Raw genomic sequence first — 23,468 nt, forward strand, 5'->3', positions numbered from 1 at the left:
CCTTCTCTCCCTCCCTCCTGCAGCATGGCACAGAAAGAGAAGCTCCAGTGTCTGAAGGACTTCCATAAGGACACGCTGAAGCCTTCCCCGGGGAAGAGCCCTGGCACCCGGCCCGAGGACGAGGCAGAGGGGAAGCCCGTCCAGAGGGAGAAGTGGAACTCCAAGCTTGACTTTATCCTGTCCGTCGCTGGGGGCTTCGTGGGTTTAGGGAACGTCTGGCGTTTCCCATACCTCTGCTATAAGAATGGCGGAGGTGAGTTTCTGTCTCCTTTACAGCTACTGACTAGGTCATGAAGGGTGAAAGGGAATGAAGCCAATCCAATTCCAACTTCTTTATTCTAAGATGACGGGGTCAATGACGCTATTTCCCTGTGACATATTCATGTAAACAGAGTGCTGTGTTCAAGGGGGTTATTCATTCAAGTCTTGAGAGTGGGTTTAGTGCAGGTCACCCAGCTAGCACATAACGTTCTGAGAACCATATGTTTCTTAGAGTTTGGTGAGAGCGTGGCTCTATCGTTATTTTGCATACAACCTTACCCACATATTTCTGGGAATGGTGTAGGATTGTTGCTTGGCTTTGGAACATTCTCTGCACATTTAAGGAACTTGACAACAACAAAAAGTAATCTTCTTCGTATTTCATTACTTTAACAGAATGTTTCCTAAAAGTTCAAACATGTTTAGATTTAATTTACATTTTTGGTAATGTTCTAGGAACGTTCTCCAACTGGTTTGACATTGGGAATGTTCTCGCATAGTTCCAAGAACGTTACGAAACAACGTTGTTTTGTGGGAATTTCAGTACTTCAGTATAACATTTCTACAGGTTTCCTCGTGGTTCTATTTAAAGTAATGTTCTCAGTACATTCCGAAACCTTTCCTTAAAAAAACACAAGAAAACATTAACAACGTTAAGATTGTTATTTAAAAACATATATATTCCGTTCTCAGCATCAACAAAAACTCTCTCTATCCTCTATCTTGTTAAGTGTGTTCGGCTGTGTTGGCCACGCCCACTAATTGGCCACGCCCACTCATTGGCCACACCTGATCTTAATGAGTGATTGTTTCCTTTGAAATGGGGTCTGATTGAATAGAGAGAAATTAACAGCTTTATACGAGTTAAAAAAGCATGCTAGAGCCATCCAACATAAGATCATATGTTCGAATCTCACTGATGCTGTGCCACAATAAAAAAATACACCAGTTTCCATGATTTAAAAAATACATGTGTTTGCATGTGTCCTATCTGTGCTTGTAGTTAAGAACAGTTAACCTTAGCTAGCAGTGTTATTAAAAGTCTTATTCAAACATTCAGTGAAAGTTTTAAGGAACTTATTCAAAAACCTTAAAATAACCTATAATTTCCTTCTTCAGAAAGTTAATAAAAACCTCCCAGGAAAACTTTTAGGGAACCATAGTAAAATGTTCTCAGAACTTCCCTGCAAGCTAAAAATGTACATATCCAGAACAGTCGAAATGTTCACTTCCTTTCTCAGAACATTAAAAAAACGTTCCGTTTTACCGGTTAGGAAAATTATGGCTTCGTTCCCAGAACCAATGGGAAACCAAAAACGTACTTCCAAGGAACCAAGGAACTTCCAAGGAACCAAATGTGCTATCTGGGCAGTCTCTCTGCATGCAACCATGGTTCCTTTACAGCTGCTATCTAGGTCTAGAACATGAAGGTTTTACAGCTTAAAGCCATTCCAATTGACTAACCATTCCATGGTTGACTTACTTGACTAACAAATTAATGTCCTTCTAACATTACTGACGTAAAATGATTTACCGTAGCTACTCCCTTGATTCACACGTACTTCATTGTGTTTTGACCACATTTGTTTTTCTTGAACCTGACACATTTGTTTACATATTCGTCTTCTCCTCCTCCAGGTGCATTTCTCATCCCGTACTTCATCTTCCTCTTTGGCGGAGGTCTCCCTGTGTTTTTCCTGGAGGTGGCCCTCGGACAGTACACCTCCGAGGGTGGAATCACCTGCTGGGAAAAGCTTTGCCCCATCTTTACTGGCGAGTACATTTTCATTTCTTATTTAAGGTTGCCCTCACAAAATACGTTTCTACCCTCAAGGTTATTTCCTAGTTAAATAAAGATTCAATGAATAAAACCTTTATTTGTACAGGTCAGCTAATCAAAAACAGAATCTTCTTTGCAACGACGACCTGGCAAGAGTAGCTAGAAGAGGGGGACATTCTTGGTCAAATCAGGTCAATGACCTTCAGCCGAAATCAAATGAATAGTAAATAATTGATGCAAAGGTCAATCATCTTATTCATACCAGCCCAGGCCAGGAAAGATACCACACATTTCATTACACTGGCTCTGCCTCGCCCACACCGACTCCATGGTAGTCCAACCGACAACTAGCCTTATTTTGATACTGCCTGGTTGCTAGGCACCCTATACTGCCTGGTTGCTAGGCACCCTATACTGCAGTTGCATCCTGTTACACACTCTGTACTGAGAGTTGAGGGAAACTGAAAGTGCACTTTGCTCATGCCCCTCAAACAATGTGCTTTGTCTTACTACCCAGCTATACTCTGATATTTTCTTAGGGAATGTCCCCCCCACACACACACACACACACACACTGAGCCCTTGAGACTCAGCCATGCCGTGTACATAGTGTGTTGAATTAGAGGTTGCTATGGCACCAGCGCTGGAAAACATCAGAGAGATGCCTATCAATGAGGTCTGACCCAAGAAGGAAACAGACATCTTATAAACAGAAAAGAAGACAGCACTAGTAAGCTGTGTATGTATCAGTCTAGATGGCACGCTATAGGCTGACAAGCTCTGTCAGTAGACATAGGTCTTAATGGCATCCTATAGGCTGAGTCTTAATGGCACCTTATAGGCTGAGTCTTAATGGCACCCTATTCTCTACATAGTGCACTACTCGATCAGGTTCTGTGGGGCAGTGCACTACTTGACCAGGGCCCTATGGGAATAGGGGAACTGTTTGGGATGCAGACAGGCACTCACCACCAGCCAAACCAAACCAGGTCGAGCCTCACTCTCTCTCTCTATTTGTATAATACATTCAGATAAGATGAGACTGGTTGTCAGAAAAACAAGCTGTTACTTTTCAGCCCTGGTGTCTGCCTGCCTGAACGGATTGGTGGGGGCCAATCCATAAAGGGAAGTGACAGAGGGTGACAGTGACAGAAGAGGAGGGAGGGAGGGAGGCAGGGAGAGACAGTTGGAGGAGGGAGGATAAGTAACAGTTGGACGAGGGATGGAGGGAGGGAGGGAGGGAGAGACAGTTGGAGGAGGGAGGATAAGTAACAGTTGGACGAGGGAGGGAGGAAGGGAGAGACAGTTGGAAGAGGGAGGGTAAGTAACAGTTGGACGAGGGATGGAGGGAGGAAGGGAGAGACAGTTGGAGGAGGGAGGAAAGTAACAGTTGGACGAGGGATGGAGGGAGGCAGGGAGAGACAGTTGGAGGAGGGAGGATAAGTAACAGTTGGACGAGGGATGGAGGCAGGAAGGGAGAGACAGTTGGAGGAGGGAGGATAAGTAACAGTTGGACGAGGGATGGAGGGAGGAAGGGAGAGACAGTTGGAGGAGGGAGGATAAGTAACGGTTGGACGAGGGATGGAGGGAGGGAGGCAGGGAGAGACAGTTGGAGGAGGGAGGATAAGTAACAGTTGGACGAGGGATGGAGGGAGGGAGGGAGGGAGGCAGGGAGAGACAGTTGGAGGAGGGAGGATAAGTAACAGTTGGACGAGGGATGGAGGGAGGCAGGGAGAGACAGTTGGAGGAGGGAGGATAAGTAACAGTTGGACGAGGGATGGAGGGAGGGAGGGAGGGAGGCAGGGAGAGACAGTTGGAGGAGGGAGGATAAGTAACAGTTGGACGAGGGATGGAGGGAGGGAGGCAGGGAGAGACAGTTGGAGGAGGGAGGATAAGTAACAGTTGGACGAGGGAGGGAGGGAGGCAGGGAGAGACAGTTGGAGGAGGGAGGATAAGTAACAGTTGGACGAGGGAGGGATGGAGGGAGGGAGGGAGGGAGGGAGGCAGGGAGAGACAGTTGGAGGAGGGAGGATAAGTAACAGTTGGACGAGGGAGGGAGGAAGGGAGAGACAGTTGGAGGAGGGAGGGTAAGTAACAGTTGGACGAGGGATGGAGGGAGGGAGGCAGGGAGAGACAGTTGGAGGAGGGAGGATAAGTAACAGTTGGACGAGGGAGGGAGGGAGGCAGGGAGAGACAGTTGGAGGAGGGAGGATAAGTAACAGTTGGACGAGGGAGGGATGGAGGGAGGGAGGGAGGGAGGGAGGCAGGGAGAGACAGTTGGAGGAGGGAGGATAAGTAACAGTTGGACGAGGGAGGGAGGGAGGCAGGGAGAGACAGTTGGAGGAGGGAGGATAAGTAACAGTTGGACGAGGGAGGGAGGGAGGCAGGGAGAGACAGTTGGAGGAGGGAGGGTAAGTAACAGTTGGACGAGGGATGGAGGGAGGGAGGAAGGGAGGCAGGGAGAGACAGTTGGAGGAGGGAGGGTAAGTAACAGTTGGACGAGGGAGGGAGGGAGGGAGGCAGGGAGAGACAGTTGGAGGAGGGAGGGTAAGTAACAGTTGGACGAGGGATGGAGGGAGGGAGGGAGGGAGGCAGGGAGAGACAGTTGGAGGAGGGAGGGTAAGTAACAGTTGGACGAGGGATGGAGGGAGGGAGGGAGGGAGGCAGGGAGAGACAGTTGGAGGAGGGAGGATAAGTAACAGTTGGACGAGGGAGGGAGGGAGGGAGGAAGGGAGAGACAGTTGGAGGAGGGAGGATAAGTAACAGTTGGACGAGGGAGGGAGGGAGGGAGGAAGGGAGAGACAGTTGGAGGAGGGAGGATAAGTAACAGTTGGACGAGGGAGGGAGGGAGGCAGGGAGAGACAGTTGGAGAAGGAATGAGGAAGTAACAGAGGGTGACAATGGGACGGGGGAGGGAGGGAGAGACAGTTGGAGAAGCAATGAGGAAGTAACAGAGGGTGACAATGGGACGAGGGAGGGAGGGAGAGACAGTTGGAGAAGGAATGAGGAAGTAACAGGGTGACAATGGGACGAGGGAGGGAGGGGGGAAGTAAACAGAGGGTGACAGTGGGACGAGGGAGGGAGGGAGGGTGGGTGGGGAGGGAGGGAGAGGATGGAGGCAGGGATAGAGGGATGGAGGGAGACATAGTGAGGGAGGGAGAGGATGGAAGGGGGAGGTAGAGGAGGGAAGGGGGAGGTAGAGGAGGGAGGGAGGTAGAGGAGGGAAGGGGAGGTAGAGGAGGGAAGGGGGAGGTAGAGGAGGGAGGGAAGGGGGAGGTAGAGGAGGGAAGGGGGAGGTAGAGGAGGGAAGGGGGAGGTAGAGGAGGGATTGAGGGAGGGAAGGGGGAGGTAGAGGAGGGAAGGGGGAGGTAGAGGAGGGAAGGGGGAGGTAGAGGAGGGAGGGAGGGAAGGGGGAGGTAGAGGAGGGAGGGAAGAGGAGAGGAGATCTTCCAGACAAATGATAACAACAGCATTCAAAACAGACACGTGTTCATTGCGAAATATAGCTACATTGGATTCCTTTATATCAAATCTCCCTATATAAGTGTGTTTGAACAGTATACTAATGTCTGGCATGCAAGATTAACATTTATGTGAACCCCCCAGGTATCGGCTACGCTTCGATTGTGATCGTGTCCCTCCTGAACATCTACTACATAGTGATTCTGGCCTGGGGTTTGTACTACCTGTTCCAGTGCTTCCAGCCGGAGCTGCCCTGGGCCAAGTGTAAGAACTCCTGGAACACAGACCGCTGTGTGGAGGACACCATCCGTAAGAACAAGACCCTGATGCTGGCCACTAACATCACCAACTTCACCTCGCCTGTCACTGAGTTCTGGGAGTGAGTACAGTAATTAAAAAAAAAATGTATTTCACTTTTATCTACTGTATGGAGTTGCAGCGATGAGACCAGATAGAAAAAGGGGGTAAAACTATGGGCCCCAGTTATAGTACAACTGACCCTCTCTTTCTCCAACATGACATTTGTCTTCTCTCCAACAGACGTAACGTCCTTAGCATCTCCAGTGGCATCGATGAAATCGGAGAGGTCAAGTGGGACCTTGCTCTGTGTCTGCTGGGGGTCTGGGTCATCTGTTTCTTCTGTATCTGGAAGGGAGTCAAATCCACTGGGAAGGTGAGTTTAGCTGGGAAGTACTTTATATTTTCCATATATAAATAGATTTAATGTAATGGACATTTTCTGTCAGACCACGTACCATTCGGCGTTTATGCAAACACACCCTGAAGAAGGGACTTAAGCTAAATTGTTGGTCAAATATATCCACAGCAAGGAGAAATGAAAGTGCAACAAATGTTAATTTGTACACCAAACGGTCAACATTTTATTTACGATAATTGGATGTGGTGGGAATGTCCATTCTAGAGATTCTAATTCTATGGATTCACCTCTGCCACTGCCTGCACGGATTCATACATCTTAATAATACACACCTCAAAGTGCAACGATGCCAAGTTGAACAGGCTACTACTATACGACAGACTATCGGCATAAATCAAGAGCAGTGTTCCAGAATGCAATTAAATCTCTCCGTACCGAGTGTAAACAAGAGCCAGACCAGGCAGAGCAACACCCGCGGGACCAGTCAGGGAGCTAGATCGATCCCAGAAACCTTGTTTAATTGAGCCAATTGATTGGTTTAGCCTGATTTATGTTTCCTTGTCCCTCTAAGCTATAAATCATTCGGTATCTGCAGTCTTCGCTTCCTGGAAAGGGAAGCTTGGTGTCAGCCTTCACAAAGCAAAAGGAAAGAGTATAACAGAGAGGATTGGATTCTGATAAAAGATAGGGTTACGATTCTGACAGACAACTGAGAATGTGTCAAATCTGTCTCTTTAGACTAAGAAATGTATGTGGATGAGATCGACACTATCGATGTGTAAGTCTGCTGATACATTGACGGTTTTGTCCTCTGTTTCCCAACAGGTTGTGTACGTCACTGCTACCTTCCCCTTCGTCATGCTGATCATTCTGTTGATCCGCGGCGTCACTCTGCCAGGAGCATCTGAAGGAATCAAGTTCTACCTGTACCCAGACCTGCAACGTCTCAAAGACCCTGAGGTAGAACCACCTTGCCTTGCCCCACCACTCTCCGCCCTACCCTGTCCTGTCTTGGAACTTTTAAAATCTATTCATTAAGCAACTGTCTTTGGGATTCAAACAAACCACGCAGAATCGTGGCCTAAATCCTTTGAGTTTAGTATTTGATATTATAAATATTTAAAAATTTAAAATATTTAAATCGCCATAATGAATAGAAAGGGGAATAAAGGACATCCTTGTCTTATGCCCCATATCTGTAAAGCAAATTTTCATTACTAGTCCTTGGGTAAACGTGATTCTCCTGGGATAAGGAAAAATGTGTAGACAAAGTCAGTCAAAATATTGCCCAATGTAATAATACCTCAGTGTTTCCCAAAGCTTGCGTCTAAGCCTTCATGTCTTCTCCCCTTCTACCTCCAGGTTTGGATCGATGCAGGCACTCAGATCTTCTTCTCCTATGCCATCTGTCTGGGAGCTATGACGTCACTGGGGAGCTACAACAAATACAAATACAACTGCTATAGGTGAGCGACCATGCCGGGGGGTGATGGTGGTGGTGGGACCTAATCCAATGGTTAAAGAAAAATGGGTAGAGAAAAAAAGAAAAAAGTGGGGAACCTAGGTTCCTTTTGTGTTCATTAACAACCTCCATGACATATGTGTGATATAGGGACTGTTTGCTGCTGGGAGGCCTCAACAGCGGTACCAGTTTTGTGTCTGGCTTCGCAATATTTTCCGTCCTGGGCTTCATGGCACAAGAGCAAGGGGTGGACATTGCCGATGTGGCAGAGTCAGGTACGAGGTGGTCAAAGTGGCAGTGATGGTGGGCGCTGCTACTTAAAATAAACAAACAATAAACAACAGCAAAAACAACAGTGTTGGCTGGTTCTATCCAACAGAAAAAATGACAAAATCCGAAAGACACTAGATAAAGTTAAATGTAAAGAATGAAATGGATTTATTTTTTATGAAAGACGGCATCGAAATATGGAAGTTTCGGGCAATCAAACACTGCTTGACAGAAATAAAATAAAAATACCAAGTTACAGTATAAAGAAACAGCTTACGGTGCACCTCTATAACATGGATATCACATATTTGGATCTGGTTGGATTCTTCAAGCAATCGAGTATCAAGGAACATGCTGGTGGAAAGAAAAAAAAAAGTTTTACTTGTTAAATTGAATCTTATCCAGAATGCTAGGGAGCGAAGAGTCAAGCCATGCATGAGAGATCCTATCATGACCTTTTCTTCTCACGATCAACCAGTAGATTTAAGAGTCCTGCTCCAGCCTGTTCCAACAGATACTGTATCTACTGAATGAGGGTGAAGCATAATATCAGTAATCCAGGACATCTTGTGCCAAGTTAAAATAAACAAGTGTGACTTAAGTCTCACTTATGACACTTAACTCTGGGGTGTTTTAGATGGGTCTAGCATATTTATCCGTCTTTTACAATGTGATCAGTTCAATGGTTGATGCCCATGGCGGATTCTATTTGTTCTGTAAGTTTCTAATTATAAGCATGTTTTTAACTATTGCACTTGTTATGTCATTCTCCTTCTACTGCTGTGTATACTACAAGGAGGCATCAATGTGATGATGTTTTTAGGTGTTTTTCTGTAATTGAGAAAAAACACCCTTAATTTCTACTTTTATATAGCAGATATACTATACTGTACATTCTGATATGAAAGATGGGTCTTTTGATGGTATTAACTGAGATCCTGCATCACTGGCTCCCTCTTGCAGTGTGTAGTCAGTCTGCTCTAGCCTTGAACGATATCTCTATCCTTATCCTTCTGAGGAGACTGTGCAGGGTGTTCCTGCTGGAGTACAGAGACACAGTGAATGCATGAGAAATGATGACTGTGGAAAATAAATAATTTAAATACTGAGCTATCTCAGTAACCTATCTCGTTATCTCAGCTGTCTGAGCGATCTCTTTCTCTGAGAAATTGTATTAGTATAAAACAATATAATTTCCCCCATATTTTTGTTAGTAAAATATAGCTCAGTATTTTAAAATTTTATTTTATACAGTCATTATTACTCATCTTTATCAAGGGTGTCAATAATTTCAGACCCCACTATATATATTACATCATATGATGAAACAAATGTAGTTGATAAGTATGCTGATCTAGATTAATGCTATTTACTGTGAGCAGTTTAATAGAATAAGTCATTCCATGAGTTTTGGTCCAAAGTACTGTAGATGGTCTGTGATACCATGTTTGTAATTTACACCGTGTGCTGTAAGCAGTGAAATAAAGTGCATAGTGCACTGAGAAAGAGACAACTTGGTCTTTGCCTTAATCTGCTGCAACTTGATTCTGAGGAGAGAGAGGGGTTTTTATTTTTGGGGTAGAAGTGCAGAGTAGATCCAGATGTGCACCCACGCTGAGGATGATACGTATGTGCTGAAGGCGACGGCATTACCTGCTAGACCAGCCTCGAGCACGACAGAGGATTTTATTATTATTATTATTATTGACGTTTCAAAGCCAGCTCACTAGGCAGTCTGCAAGCTAGTCATGTCGTGTTTGGTTGGATGCCTTGTCGTATATTTCACAGCTAAACCAACTTTATTCTATGTGTTTTGCTGTTTTTCCTGTTTTGTTTTTTAACTTCTGTTGTAACAGGTTATCCCATTGTTATAACGCCACGTTATCGAGACGTTGCTATAGTTACAATCGAGAAGAGGCGACGTATGTTGCCTCTGATCCTGTCGTTGTTATTATATACTATATATTCTACTATATACTATACTAGTTATGTTCTATACCAGCCTATATATTCTACTATATACTATACTAGTTATGTTCTATACCAGCCTATATATTCTACTATATACTATACTAGTTATGTTATATACTAGCCTATATGTTCTACTAGTTTAGTATAGTTATTATATACACATAATCATAGGGGATTAACATTTGGAGTTGTTCTATTGTAAGGCTACGTTGACCTTCTTTGATAGTTCTTGTCATAACATGAATCCCTAGTCTTACCAGGAACCATCAGTTAAAAGGGCATTAACAATACATTACATGTACATGGCCTACAGTATATGAGCATAAGGATAAGACGAGATGAGATAGATCTACACTTTGAGGATTTGTTTTATTTCTTATTAACATTAGTTTGGTCTGTGTTATACTTGGACGCACCAAGATGGCATCAGACCAGATCAAACGATAGAACCCTGGTTTCTAATTGTGTTTTCTCCACTTCCCCGTCCCCCTTCTCTCTTCTTGTTCCTCTCTAGGTCCTGGCTTGGCCTTCATTGCCTATCCTAAAGCTGTGTCTATGATGCCGCTGCCAACCTTCTGGGCTATTCTCTTCTTCATCATGCTTCTGCTACTGGGTCTCGACAGTCAGGTTAGTAGTCTACTCCGTATAAATTGAGAATCAAGTATCAAGTATCTGAGTCTGAATCTGAGACAGTCATGTCAGTATATTCAGTATGAATTGAGAATCAAGTATCTGAATCTGATTCTGAGACAGTCAGTGGTATACTCATTATAAATCAAGGATCTGAATCTGTGACAGTCAGTAGTATACTCATTATAAATCAAGGATATGAATCTGAGACAGTCAGTAGTATACTCATTATAAATCAAGGATCTGAATCTGAGACAGTCAGTAGTATACTCATTATAAATCAAGGATATGAATCTGAGACAGTCAGTCGTATACTCATTATAAATCAAGGATCTGAATCTGAGACAGTCAGTAGTATCCTCATTATAAATCAAGGATCTGACTCTGAATTTGATACAGTCACGTCAGTTGCACCTTCAGCGGGGACGTAAGGAAACCGGAAGCATACGGTTTATGGGAAAAGCATAGAGGAAGAGGAGAAGCCCTGAAAAGCGGATGTTTCTGGTTTCTGACGACCCCGTTCAGACGTTTCTTTTACGACAGCTACGTCAGGATAGGTCAGTGGTATCGCCATTATGAATAAAGAATCTGAATCTGAGAAAGTCAGGTCAGGTCGTTATAACACAGTGGCAAGGAAGTTTATTGATATCAGTCATATATGAGCACTAAGATTATGAAATTATACACATTTTATTGGCTCGTTAATGAAAGTTGTATGTTTTTATTATGAGACAGTACGTCAGTTTATTGATATGAGTGATGAGATTGCTGAGATGGTGAAAAATATACACTTTGTAGTAGGGTAAGTGTACAGGGAAGTTGTAAGCATGTTAAGAGACAGAGGTGGTTCTGTTCCAATTTTCGAAATATACAATGGCATTCGAACTTGGCCACAGTCAGTATATTAATATAGGGAAGTTGTAACTAAGCGAGTTTCTGAATGTCACATGGTCTGCTTTATTAACCTGCATGGGGAAATTCGTAGTCACATGACCAGGAAAAAACTTGTGACCCATATATATATACATGTGATCAGGAGGAAAAACTCCTATCCCCATACACATGTGATCAATACAGGCCTAAACAGGACTAAACAGTCAGTCAATAAAATCGGTCAATCCACAGAGGCAAGCCACGACACAGACACATCACCCCAGGTTCTAATGCTGGATGTTAACTGCTTATGAAAAAACAACGACATGTTGACGCAGTCAGTCAGTTAGTCAATACAGCTAAATGCTAGCATCCATAGACTGTCGTATCATTACTACAGCTAAATGCTAGCATCCATAGACTGTCGTATCATTACTACAGCTAAATGCTAGCATCCATAGACTGTCGTATCATTACTACAGCTAAATGCTAGCATCCATAGACTGTCGTATCATTACTACAGCTAAATGCTAGCATCCATAGACAGTCGTACCATTACTACAGCTAAATGCTAGCATCCATAGACTGTCGTACCATTACTACAGCTAAATGCTAGACAGTCGTACCATTACTACAGCTAAATGCTAGCATCCATAGACTGTCATACCATTACTACAGCTAAATGCTAGACAGTCGTACCATTACTACAGCTAAATGCTAGACAGTCGTATCATTACTACAGCTAAATGCTAGCATCCATAGACTGTCGTACCATTACTACAGCTAAATGCTAGACAGTCGTACCATTACTACAGCTCAATGCTAGCATCCATAGACAGTCGTATCATTACTACAGCTAAATGCTAGCATCCATAGACAGTCGTACCATTACTACAGCTAAATGCTAGACAGTCGTACCATTACCACAGCTCAATGCTAGACAGTCGTATCATTACTACAGCTCAATGCTAGCATCCACAGACAGTCGTACCATTACTACAGCTCAATGCTAGACAGTCGTACCATTACTACAGCTTAATGCTAGCATCCATAGACAGTCGTACCATTACTACAGCTAAATGCTAGACAGTCGTATCATTACTACAGCTCAATGCTAGCATCCATAGACAGTCGTATCATTACTACAGCTAAATGCTAGACAGTCGTATCATTACTACAGCTAAATGCTAGCATCCATAGACAGTCGTACCATTACTACAGCTAAATGCTAGCATCCACAAACAGTCGTATCATTACTACAGCTAAATGCTAGACAGTCGTACCATTACTACAGCTAATGCTAGCATCCATAGCATCACTTACAAGCAAGTGAGAAAACAAGGATTGGAAGTAATATGAGACTAGATCGCACATGCGATGGTATAATTTTACTGGCTGGCTGATATGTTGACTGACTGGCTGATTGGTTGGTTGATTGACTGACTTGTTGACTGGCTGACAGTCATTCTTGATAATAGCCTCTATATATGCCATTTAGCAAACGCTTTTATCCCAAGTGACGTAGTCATGTGTGCATCCATTTTACATATGCGTTACCCCGGTGGGAAATCAAACCCACGACCCTTGTCGTTGCAAGAGACATGTTTTACGGACTGAGCCACACAGGACTACGTCTGTACAACAATGTTAGCCTATCTGGCCTACTGTATGCACCACTACTCCCATCTCTTGTCTCTGTGTTTTTCTGTCCCCAGTTTGTGGAAGTGGAAGGACAGATCACCTCCTTGGTGGATCTGTATCCCTCCTTCCTAAGGAAGGGTTACCGTCGGGAACTTTTTATAGCAACAGTGTGCTCCATAAGCTATCTTCTGGGACTTACCATGGTTACTAGGGTAAGTACTATCTTCTGGGACTTACCATGGTTACTAGGGTAAGTACTATCTTCTGGGACTTACCATGGTTACTAGGGTAAGTACTATCTTCTGGGACGTACCATGGTTACTAGGTTAAGTACTATCTTCTGGGACGTACCATGGTTACTAGGTTAAGTACTATCTTCTGGGACTTACCATGGTTACTAGGTTAAGTACTATCTTCTGGGACGTACCATGGTTACTAGGTTAAGTACTATCTTCTGCGACTTACCATGGTTACTAGGGTAAGTACTATCTTCTGGGTCTTACCATAGTACTTACCCTAGTAACCATCTTCTGGGACTTACCATGGCTACTAGGGTAAGTACTATCTTCTGGGACTTACCATGGTTACTAGGTTAAGTACTATCTTCTGGGACTTACCATGTTTACTAGGTTAAGTACTATCTTCGGGACTTACCATGGTTACTAGGTTAAGTACTATCTTCTGGGACTTACCATGGTTACTAGGTTAAGTACTATCTTCTGGGACTTACCATGGTTACTAGGTTAAGTACTATCTTCTGGGACGTACCATGTTTACTAGTTTAAGTACTATCTTCTGGGAGTAAACTGGAACTTTTTACACTGATATCATATGGCTGTAATGTTACGTAAATAAGTTCTAGTAAGATACAGTAGCACAAGTGTCCAGCCCAGTCCCGAACCTTAGCGACATCCTAATGAATATAACACTATCTTACTAAAATTAAGCGACACCCTCATGAATATGATGCACAGTGCATTCGGAAAGTATTCAGACCCCTTGACTTTTTCCACATTTTGTTACGTTACAGCCTTATTCTAAAATGTATTAAATAACAAAAATCCTCAGCAATCTACACACAATATCTGCATAATAACAAAGTGACACATGCTTTTTCACATTTTTACAAATGTCTAAAAAATAAAAAACAGAAATATCTTATTTACATAAGTATTCAGACCCTTTGCTATGAGACTTGAAATTGAGCTCAGGTGCATCCTGTTTCCAGTGATCATCCTTGAGATGTCTCGACAACTTGGTTGGAGTCTACTTGTAGTAAATTCAATTGATTGGACATGATTTGGAAAGGCACACACCTGTCTATATAAGGTCCGACAGTTGACAGTACAAAAACCAAGCCATGAGGTCGAAGGAATTGTCCGTAGAGCTCCGAGACAGGATTGTGTCGAAGCACAGATCTGGGGAATGGTACCAAAACATTTCTGCAGCATTGAAGGTCCCCAAGAACACAGTGGCCTCCATCATTATAAATGGAAGAAGTTTGGAACCGCCAAGACTCTTCCTAGAGCTGGCCGCCCAGCCAAACTGAGCGATCGGGGGAGAAGGACCTTGGTCAGGGAGGTGACCAAGAACCTGATGGTTAGTCTGACAGAGCTCTAGAGTTTCTCTGTGGAGATGGGAGAACCTTCCAGAATGACAAATATCTTTGCAGCACTCCACCAATCAGGTCTTTATAGTAGAGTGGCCAGACGGAAGTCATTCCTCGACAGCCTGCTTAGAGTTTGACAAAAGGCACCTAAAGACTCTCAGTCTGATGAAACCAAGAGTGAATTCTTTGGCCTGAATGCCAAGCGTCACTTCTAGAGGAAACCTGGTACCATCCCTCCCCAGTCCTTAATGATTACAATCATACCCATAACATGATGCAGCCACCACTATGCTTGAAAATATGAAGAATGGTACTCAGTGATGTGTTGTGTTGGATTTACCCCAAACATAAAGTTAATTTCTTTACCACATATTTTGCAGTATTACCAAAGTGTAATTAATAACTTCAACATGCTCAAAGGAATATACAAAGTCTGCTTTTTTATTTTTTCCATTCTACCAACAGGTATCGTTCTTTGCGATGCGTTGGAAAACCTCCCTGGTCTTTGTGGTTGAATCTGTGTTTGAAATTCACTGCTCGACTGAGGGACCTAACAGATCATTATATGTGTTGGGTACAGACATGAGGTAGTCATTAAAAATCATGTTAAACACAATAATTTGCACACAGAGTGAGCCCATGTAACTTATTATGTGACTTGTTAAGCACATTTTTTACTCCTGAACTTATTTAGGCTTGCTATAAGAAAGTGGTTGAATACCTAATGACTCAAGACATTTAATTTGTTCATAATTAATTAATTAGTACACATTTTGAAGAACATAATTCCACTTTGACATTATGGGGTATTGTGTAGTGACAAAACATATACATACACATGTAATCCATTTTAAATTCATGTTGTAATACAACAGAATGTGGAAAAACAGTCAAGGGGTGTGAATACTTTCTGAAGGCAATGTAGACAATGCAGCTTCACCTTATGGCAGTGGTTCCCACTGCCCTTGAATAGAAAATGGTCTTGTGAAGCTTTTAAACCTCAAATTCCCCCAGAAACAAGAGTCCCATGCATACAGTTCCCCTTTCTATTTTCCTATCTTATCTCATGCCAGTACCTCACAATAGCACCACTTCAAATACTCTGGTGTGGCCTAAGCTTCCCAGTAGCCTACTGTATGGTCTATTTAGAGAAATATTTGGCTCACACATACACCTCGCTCTCTTTTATCTCCACTCTGAGAAACCCTACTGAACTGTCAGTCACTTTCTGGGAAGCTCATCTCAATCCAGGGCATCATGAGCTGTAAAAAGGTATTGCTAGCTAGCTATACTTGGAGATACTGTGCTGTGTCCCTGCCTCTCAGCCTCATAATATAGAAAGGAGCATGGGATGACCCTCAGAAAGACCAAACCCACCACAGTCCCTACTCCCTAATCCTACCCCACTAAGCCCCCTAGACAGCCAGGGAGTCAGGGACTTACTGCTTTATGTCATTTCGACCACAGTAGCCTGTTCTTTTTCCATGACATCACAATCTCATGTTGCCTCTCTGACTGAGTGCTCTGTTCAGAGTTGGAACTCGGGACGGCTCAAGGTTCCGTTGGGCTATTGTGTCGGAACATGACTGCATCATTCCTTATTATGTAAGGTGCACTACATTTGACCAGGGCCCATAGGGCTATGGTAAAAAGTACTGCACTATGTAGGGAACAGGGTGCTATTTGGGATGCAAATGGTTATTCTCCCACCACTACACTCTTAGAAAAATTAGGTGCTATGTAGAACCTAAAATGGTTCTTCAGCTATCCACATAGGAGAACCTGTTTTGGTTCCAGCGAGAACCCTTTTTGTGTTCAACGTGGAACCCTTTACACAGAAGGGTTCTCCTATGGGGACATCCGAAGAACCCTTTTGGAACCCTTTTTGTTGTTGTAAATCTATGCATTAAATCCTACATTCACACATGAGCCAAGCACTAAATCCTGCCTGTCTCTCTCTCCCACAGGGTGGCATGTATGTATTTCAGCTCTTTGACTACTATGCAGCCAGCGGTGTGTGCCTTTTGTGGGTTGCATTCTTTGAATGTATTGCTGTAGCCTGGGTTTATGGTACGTCTGCTCTGGAAAATAATGCTCTGTCTGTGTATGTCTGTGTAGGAGCTGTGGTCCTTAAATGTCCTCGGGCTCCATCAGTGAAATACATTCACAACCACTCCAAGCTGTATAGAGATGTCACTGTTCTGTCTCAATTTATTGTTGCATTATATCTCCGGACACCGTCAACATGACATCTAGACCTAGACAGGCTGTGTCCCAGTATAAAGAGGAACACGAGATAGAATACTGTCTCCATCCGAAATGGTACCCTATAGTTCCTATAGTGGACGTCTTTCTGACCACACCCCTACTATAGGCCCTGGTCTAAAAGTAGTGCACTATAAAAGGAATATAGGGCCCCTATTTACATCAATCTGACAAAATGCTCTATTTTTTTTTTCTCTCCTCCATCAGGCGTTGATAATTTCTATGATGCGATTGAAGACATGATTGGCTACAGACCAAATGCCTGGATGAAATGGAGCTGGTCTTTTATCACACCTCTTCTTTGTGTGGTGAGTCTTATGTTCATTCACATTAACTTTGTCTCCAATGGTACCCTTGCTATATTTGTATTCTATATAATGTAACCTACGGGCCCTAGTCAATAAGTGCACTACATATGGAATAGGGTGCCATTTGGGATGCAAGCTCCTACAGAAAAGGTTAACCGGTGGTCCTGCATCCCTGGAGGTTAAAGGTTAACCGGTGGTCCTACATCCCTGGAGGTTAAAGGTTAACCGGTGGTCCTGCATTCCTGGAGGTTAAAGGTTAACCCGTGGTCCTACATCCCTGGAGGTTAAAGGTTAACCGTTGGCCCGGCATCCCTGGTAGTTAAAGGTTAACCGTTGGCCCTGCCTCCCTGGTAGTTAAAGGTTAACCGTTGGCCCTGCCTCCCTGGTAGTTAAAGGTTAACCGTTGGCCCTGCCTCCCTGGTAGTTAAAGGGTAACTGTTGGCCCTTCATCCCTGGTAGTTAAAGGTTAACCGTTGGCCCTGCCTCCCTGGTAGTTAAAGGTTAACCGTTGGCCCTGCCTCCCTGGTAGTTAAAGGTTAACCGTTGGCCCTCTGTCCATGGAGGTTAAAGGGTAACCGTTGGCCCGGAGTCCCATGCTGTGTGTGCTTGCTGGATTAAAACTGTTGAGGCATTTGGGAAATGTGGTGCCCTGCTCCGTCCGGAGGCTAATCCTGTTTAATCTCATTGAATATCCTGTGTCTTAACAGCCAGGAAACATAGTGCTATTTGTTCTCTTGAGACGGACTAAGGAGAGATTAAAGAGAATTCAAGGAGAATGAAAGGGACTAAGGAGAATTTGAGGAGACTATGTGTTAGTGGATGTCAATTACTACCAGCTCTGATATTATTATAATTTTAGACGCCATAATTGTATATGGCTGTAACTTTATCAATTACGTCAATAATTGTTTTCATTTTAATTTGTTTTCCAAAATGCTCATGAAACAATAGGTGTTTGTCTGAATGAATTGAAAGACTCAGTTTGCATAATTTATTTTTTATTTTTTCCAGCATCAAGTATTGTATTACTGAGAACAAGAAAGTTTTCAAGTAGATCCCTTGTTTTGAAACTGATAGTTAGCTAGTGCAAGCTGGCACTGCAAATGTACCAGAACGCCAAACCGTTTCCTCATTGTCAGACATTGGAGAATTTGAGTTAGCATTAATATATTTACCGTCCGTTGGTGTTTTCTCTCTGCCTCCAGGGTTGCTTTGTCTTCTCCTTGGTCAAATACAAACCTTTGACTTACAACAAGGTCTACGAGTACCCCGACTGGTCCATCGGTGTGGGTTGGACTCTGGCCCTGGCTTCTATGATCTGTATTCCTATGGTGGTGGTCATCAAGATCATCCAGTCCGATGGACCACTCATAGAGGTTAGTACACAACTCCTATAACCCTAGCCCCCGGGCCCCTCGGTTCTAGACACTACACCCTGAACCCTATCCCCCGGGCCCCTCGGTTCTAGACACTACACCCTGAACCCTATCCCCCAAGCCCCTTGGTTCTAGACACTACACCCTAAGCCCTATCTCCTACCCCTAGGTTCTAGACCCTACACCCTAAGCCCTATCCCCTACCCCTAGGTTCTAGACCCTACACCCTAAGCCCTAGCTCCTACCCCTAGGTTCGAGACCCTACACCCTAAGCCCTAGCCCCTAACCCTAGGTTCTAGACCCTACACCCTAAGCCCTAGCCCCTACTCTAGGTTCTAAACCCTACACCCTAAGCCCTAGCCCTTACCCCTAGGTTCTAGACCCTACACCCTTATCCCTAGCCCCTACCCCTAGGTTCTAGACCCTACACCCTAAGCCCTAGCTCCTACCCCTAGGTTCTAGACCCTACACCCTAAGCCCTAGCTGCTACCCCAAGGTTCTAGACCCTACACCCTAAGCCCTAGCTCCTACCCCTAGGTTCTATACCCTACACCCTAAGCCCTAGCTCCTACCCCTAGGTTCTAGATCCTACACCCTAAGCCCTAGCTCCTAAGGTTCTAGACCCTACACCCTAAGCCCTCTCCTACCCCTAGGTTCTAGACCCTACACCCTAAGCCCTAGCTCCCCCAAGGTTCTACCCCACCCTAAGCCCTAGTTCTAGGTTCTATACCCTACACCCTAAGCCCTAGCTCCTACCCCTAGGTTCTAGATCCCACCCTAAGCCCTACCCTACCCCTAGGTTCTAGACCCTACACCCTAAGCCCTAGCTCCTACCCCTAGGTTCTTTACCCTACACCCTAAGCCCTAGCTCCTACCCCTAGGTTCTAGACCCTACACCCTAAGCCCTAGCTCCTACCCCTAGGTTCTTTACCCTACACCCTAAGCCCTAGCTCCTACCCCTAGGTTCTTTACCCTACACCCTAAGCCCTAGCTCCTACCCCTAGGTTCTAGACCCTACACCCTAAGCCCTAGCTCCTACCCCTAGGTTCTTTACCCTACACCCTAAGCCCTAGCTCCTACCCCTAGGTTCTTTACCCTACACCCTAAGCCCTAGCTCCTACCCCTAGGTTCTAGACCCTACACCCTAAGCCCTAGCTCCTACCCCTAGGTTCTTTACCCTACACCCTAAGCCCTAGCTCCTACCCCTAGGTACTTCATGTAGTTCAGAAGCTTCATCTTGACCTCTTGATTGATATAGTGGACCTCCCAACAAAGTTGTGATTAAGCCAGTAGAAGTCGGTGAGTCTTGAGGTCATTTTTCAAGTTGATCCATCTGTAACAGGTACACTTGCCGTAATATAATCATACTTTTACAGTATATTGGTATTTAGTGGAGTTTAACAGAGCTCTCTTTTTGTTGTCTCCACCCAGAGAATCAAGGCTGTGGCAGCTCCGCTGGGAGGTGCTAGCTCCCGTCCAGTCGACCACCGTCCCAAGGGCATGTCCGCCGAGCTGGCCTACCCCCTGGACCCTAACGGGAACAACGGCCTGATCAAGCCCACCCACACTATTGTAGAAACTATGATGTGAGCGCTCTCTGTGAGAGGAACGAATTTTAAATAAGAAAAAAAGAAAAAAAAAGAAATGACCCGCTTTCTATGTTATTATACTATATTATCACTAAACTAGTTATAGGACCAGGTTTACATTGCTATGTATCTGCACTAGGAGTCTTCTTTTTGTTTTTGTTTTCTACAGAGGAAGTTACATTATTGGTTTCCTGTCTATGTTTTTAATATTTTTTATTAAACTATTGTTATTAATATTACTGTTATTACGATTAATGTAGTTAGAAGGAATGTAGATTTCCATGCCACTTGGAGCAAGCAGAATCAGTACATGGTCCATTTTTACTTCTTCTTCTTTCCTGTAGAACTATAAGCGGTCGTATCTATTTTAGGAATCCTTTTTTTTTTTTTAAAGAGAAGAAAATACAGAATATAAAAAGGGCCGTATAAAACCGTAAGAACTAAATGTGTGTCATGTTTTGAGCAGTAACATTTGACTATGTCATGTTTGTATCTAGATCAACCTAGCCCCTCTCTCTTCTCAGCTTAACTAATGTCTATAGTACGATAATATCGTGGAGGTGGTGCCCCCCTTGTATACAGTGAGATTAGTCGAGTGTTGTTTGTCGTCGATGTTTGTTGTAAAATTACAACTGAACCTGAACGTGCCTCCACTACTAGGCAGCGTTCATGGTCCAGAGCATCTCATCTACAGTTGCTAAAAAGTTAGGGTTTTAAAATCCTGCCCTGGTCTGCAATACTGGTTTTTGACACAACTATTTGCTAGAAGGTACTTGAGCACTTTGCAGCAATTGTTCTGTCTGTATAAATAACACTGCAGTACAACCTAGCTTTTTAGTGCCGGCAACTGTACCTGGCTCTGACTGTGGAGGCATAAACCTGTTCTCCTTGTACAGTGTCTAGTGTACATACATACAGTCAGCCCAACTCCATTTTAAAGTAGACTATACTATGCTGGTGAAGGACACTACTGCTACATGCCATCCATCCCAGTGCATACAATAGCTACATCATTACGTCTTTCAAGTCTGTGATTGAATTATTTGCACTAAGTAACGAAGTGAGTTTTTTTCCTTTATTCTTAGTGTTTTAGTGTGTTGTTCTATCGCTGGCTATAGATAGAGGACATGACATAGTGGCAAGTTAACAGCAAGCACAACATCACACTATATAATGCATATAGCATCTCTTGAGTCTGTCTCTCTAATGGATTGACAGGAGCCTAAAGGACCTGCCACAATAACTTTACGCATTAATGTAAACTCCCCATACAGTAAATATTGATCATAAAAATGGATTAAGGAACCATTCAAAATGCAAGCAGACTGCTTCTCAATCACATCGATCAGATCTTTCTATTGAATTTCTGCAGGCTAGGTCAGTGTACATTCTGATGTAATGATAATACATATGGGTAATTAATTAATATACTAACTTATACTATCCACTTCCTCCAGCCTTTTCACACTCCCTATCTATCGGTCGTCATATCTTAGTTTAGTTTTAAATATTATATTAGTACAGCTTTTCAAAGAGGCAGAAACAGTTCAAACAAAAACCTGTTGGAATTTGAAGCGTTTATGATTCACAATGCAAAGATATTCTTAGAATGGAATGTTGAAATGTGAAACCACATGCAGTGAAACGGAAGCTTCGCTTAATTCTATTGATTCTAATTCCATAAAAATTAGAAAAATTGTCTTGTTTTTCCCCCCGGGGGGTATAAATTCAGAACGTTTACTTTATTGTACTTTGATTGTTTTTCAATCACGTTTTTGCCTTTTTTGTATTCAAAATGTAAAATGACCACCCCGTCTCCAGTTATTAATACTTCCTGAGGATGTAACGTCATTTAACAACCTACTGTTCATCAAAAAAACTGCAATTTGTAATGTGCAATACTTCGTAGAAAGATAAGTATTTTTTCACTCTGTTTTTCAAATAGGTGGTACTTTTAACTTTGTAGAGAGAAATAAAAAATAAAACACTTGCTTAAACAATGCAACAGACAAAATTACGACAATTTCAGGGGCCAATGAAAACCTACCACAAAATCTTATGCCATAATATCAACAAAGAAACAACGTTCAATGCAGTAGTATCGCTTTCTGTCATAACACACAGAATTTGATTAATCTTTATCAAAAATATTACACGTTTTAAAATATCTGGAGTTGCAATGAAAAGTTAACCTGCCATTTTATAATGACTATCTCAAATCTGATTTGGTAGTCGGAATTGGCCTGTGAGGTTCGGTAACATTCTGAAATGATGCTGCCGCCAAACATGAGCCTGTCTATCTACCGTAGTGCTGTTTGTTTGTACAGAAGATGTATTATGTCGCACAGAAACGAACCGCTAGTTGTTAGCTAGCTAGATACCTGAAACAAACCGCTAGTTGTTAGCTAGCTAGGTACCTGTTAAAAAAAATGCTAGTAGTTAGCGAGCTAGGTACCTGTTAAAAAAAAATGCTAGTAGTTAGCGAGCTAGGTACCTGTTAAAAAAAAATGCTAGTAGTTAGCGAGCTAGGTACCTGTTAAAAAAAATGCTAGTTGTTAGCTAGCTAGGTACCTGTTAAAAAAAAATGCTAGTAGTTAGCGAGCTAGGTACCTTACAGGTGTTGTATCAAAGAAGCTTACTGAAAAACCAAATGAGAATACATTATTACAGTGAAGATATTGACACCCAGTCCCATCGCTGGAGATTGGAGAAGTCTCTGCTTGTGTTCTAAATGGCACCCTATTCTCTACATAGTGAACTCATTTTGACACAGGTCTCTGGTCAAAAGTAGTGCATTATTAGGGAATAGGGTGCCATTTGGATCGCATACTCCATTTCCATTGAGATGAGCTGTCTATAATCAGACAGGCTACTGATCCCTACAGATAGAAAACATAATGTTAAAGTTATCTAACTCTCCTGCCTCATACATTACATGTCATTACATACCAGCCCATCCTTTTTAAGAATGTACAAGGGGGAAATGTTTTTAATCCATGAAGAAGAAACATTTTTCAAATACAATTTGAAAGATTTTATTTTTTATTTCTATGGCGCTAAATAACCTGTAAAACAAAAATGTGTGTTTTAAAACAGGGTTTTACTGAGAAAAACATTAAACCTTTTTATTTCTTAATAAAAAAAAAAACATTTTTGGAAAAAAGCTTTTTGCTTTTCTCATGTGTAGTGTCCTTTAGTGAGTCTATAGGCCACAGAATAAAGCAGGGATCTTGCACTTTAGTCACTCGACATTCACGACCCCAATAATAATAATTGATTGGATTTACAGAGCGCTTTACAAAGTAAGGGGGAA

At 43.1% G+C, this 23,468-nt stretch overlaps 1 protein-coding gene across 9 annotated transcripts; it reads left to right on the forward strand.

The window, feature by feature from the left end:
• LOC118379157 (sodium- and chloride-dependent taurine transporter-like) lies at positions 1 to 23,303 on the forward strand. 9 transcript variants are annotated; one of them, XR_008074702.1, is made up of 15 exons: positions 1 to 253; positions 1,900 to 2,034; positions 5,648 to 5,882; positions 6,044 to 6,176; positions 6,987 to 7,121; positions 7,524 to 7,627; positions 7,774 to 7,898; positions 10,379 to 10,491; positions 13,083 to 13,220; positions 16,585 to 16,687; positions 17,090 to 17,190; positions 18,396 to 18,566; positions 19,998 to 22,568; positions 22,607 to 22,684; positions 22,723 to 23,303. XR_008074702.1 is itself a non-coding variant. In XM_052474094.1 (13 exons), exons 1-13 carry the CDS (start codon positions 25 to 27, stop codon positions 20,154 to 20,156), a joined length of 1,881 nt encoding a protein of 626 aa, XP_052330054.1. In that variant the 5' UTR covers positions 1 to 24; the 3' UTR covers positions 20,157 to 23,303. The 9 variants fall into 9 exon arrangements, 1 of the variants encoding a protein (XP_052330054.1); XR_008074704.1 differs by having other exon boundaries at positions 22,646 to 22,684; XR_008074697.1 differs by having other exon boundaries at positions 19,998 to 22,684.
• Positions 23,304 to 23,468: the final 165 nt, after the last annotated feature.

The sequence above is a fragment of the Oncorhynchus keta genome, chromosome 21 (genome assembly GCF_023373465.1).
Source record: "Oncorhynchus keta strain PuntledgeMale-10-30-2019 chromosome 21, Oket_V2, whole genome shotgun sequence".
NCBI lineage: Eukaryota > Metazoa > Chordata > Actinopteri > Salmoniformes > Salmonidae > Oncorhynchus > Oncorhynchus keta.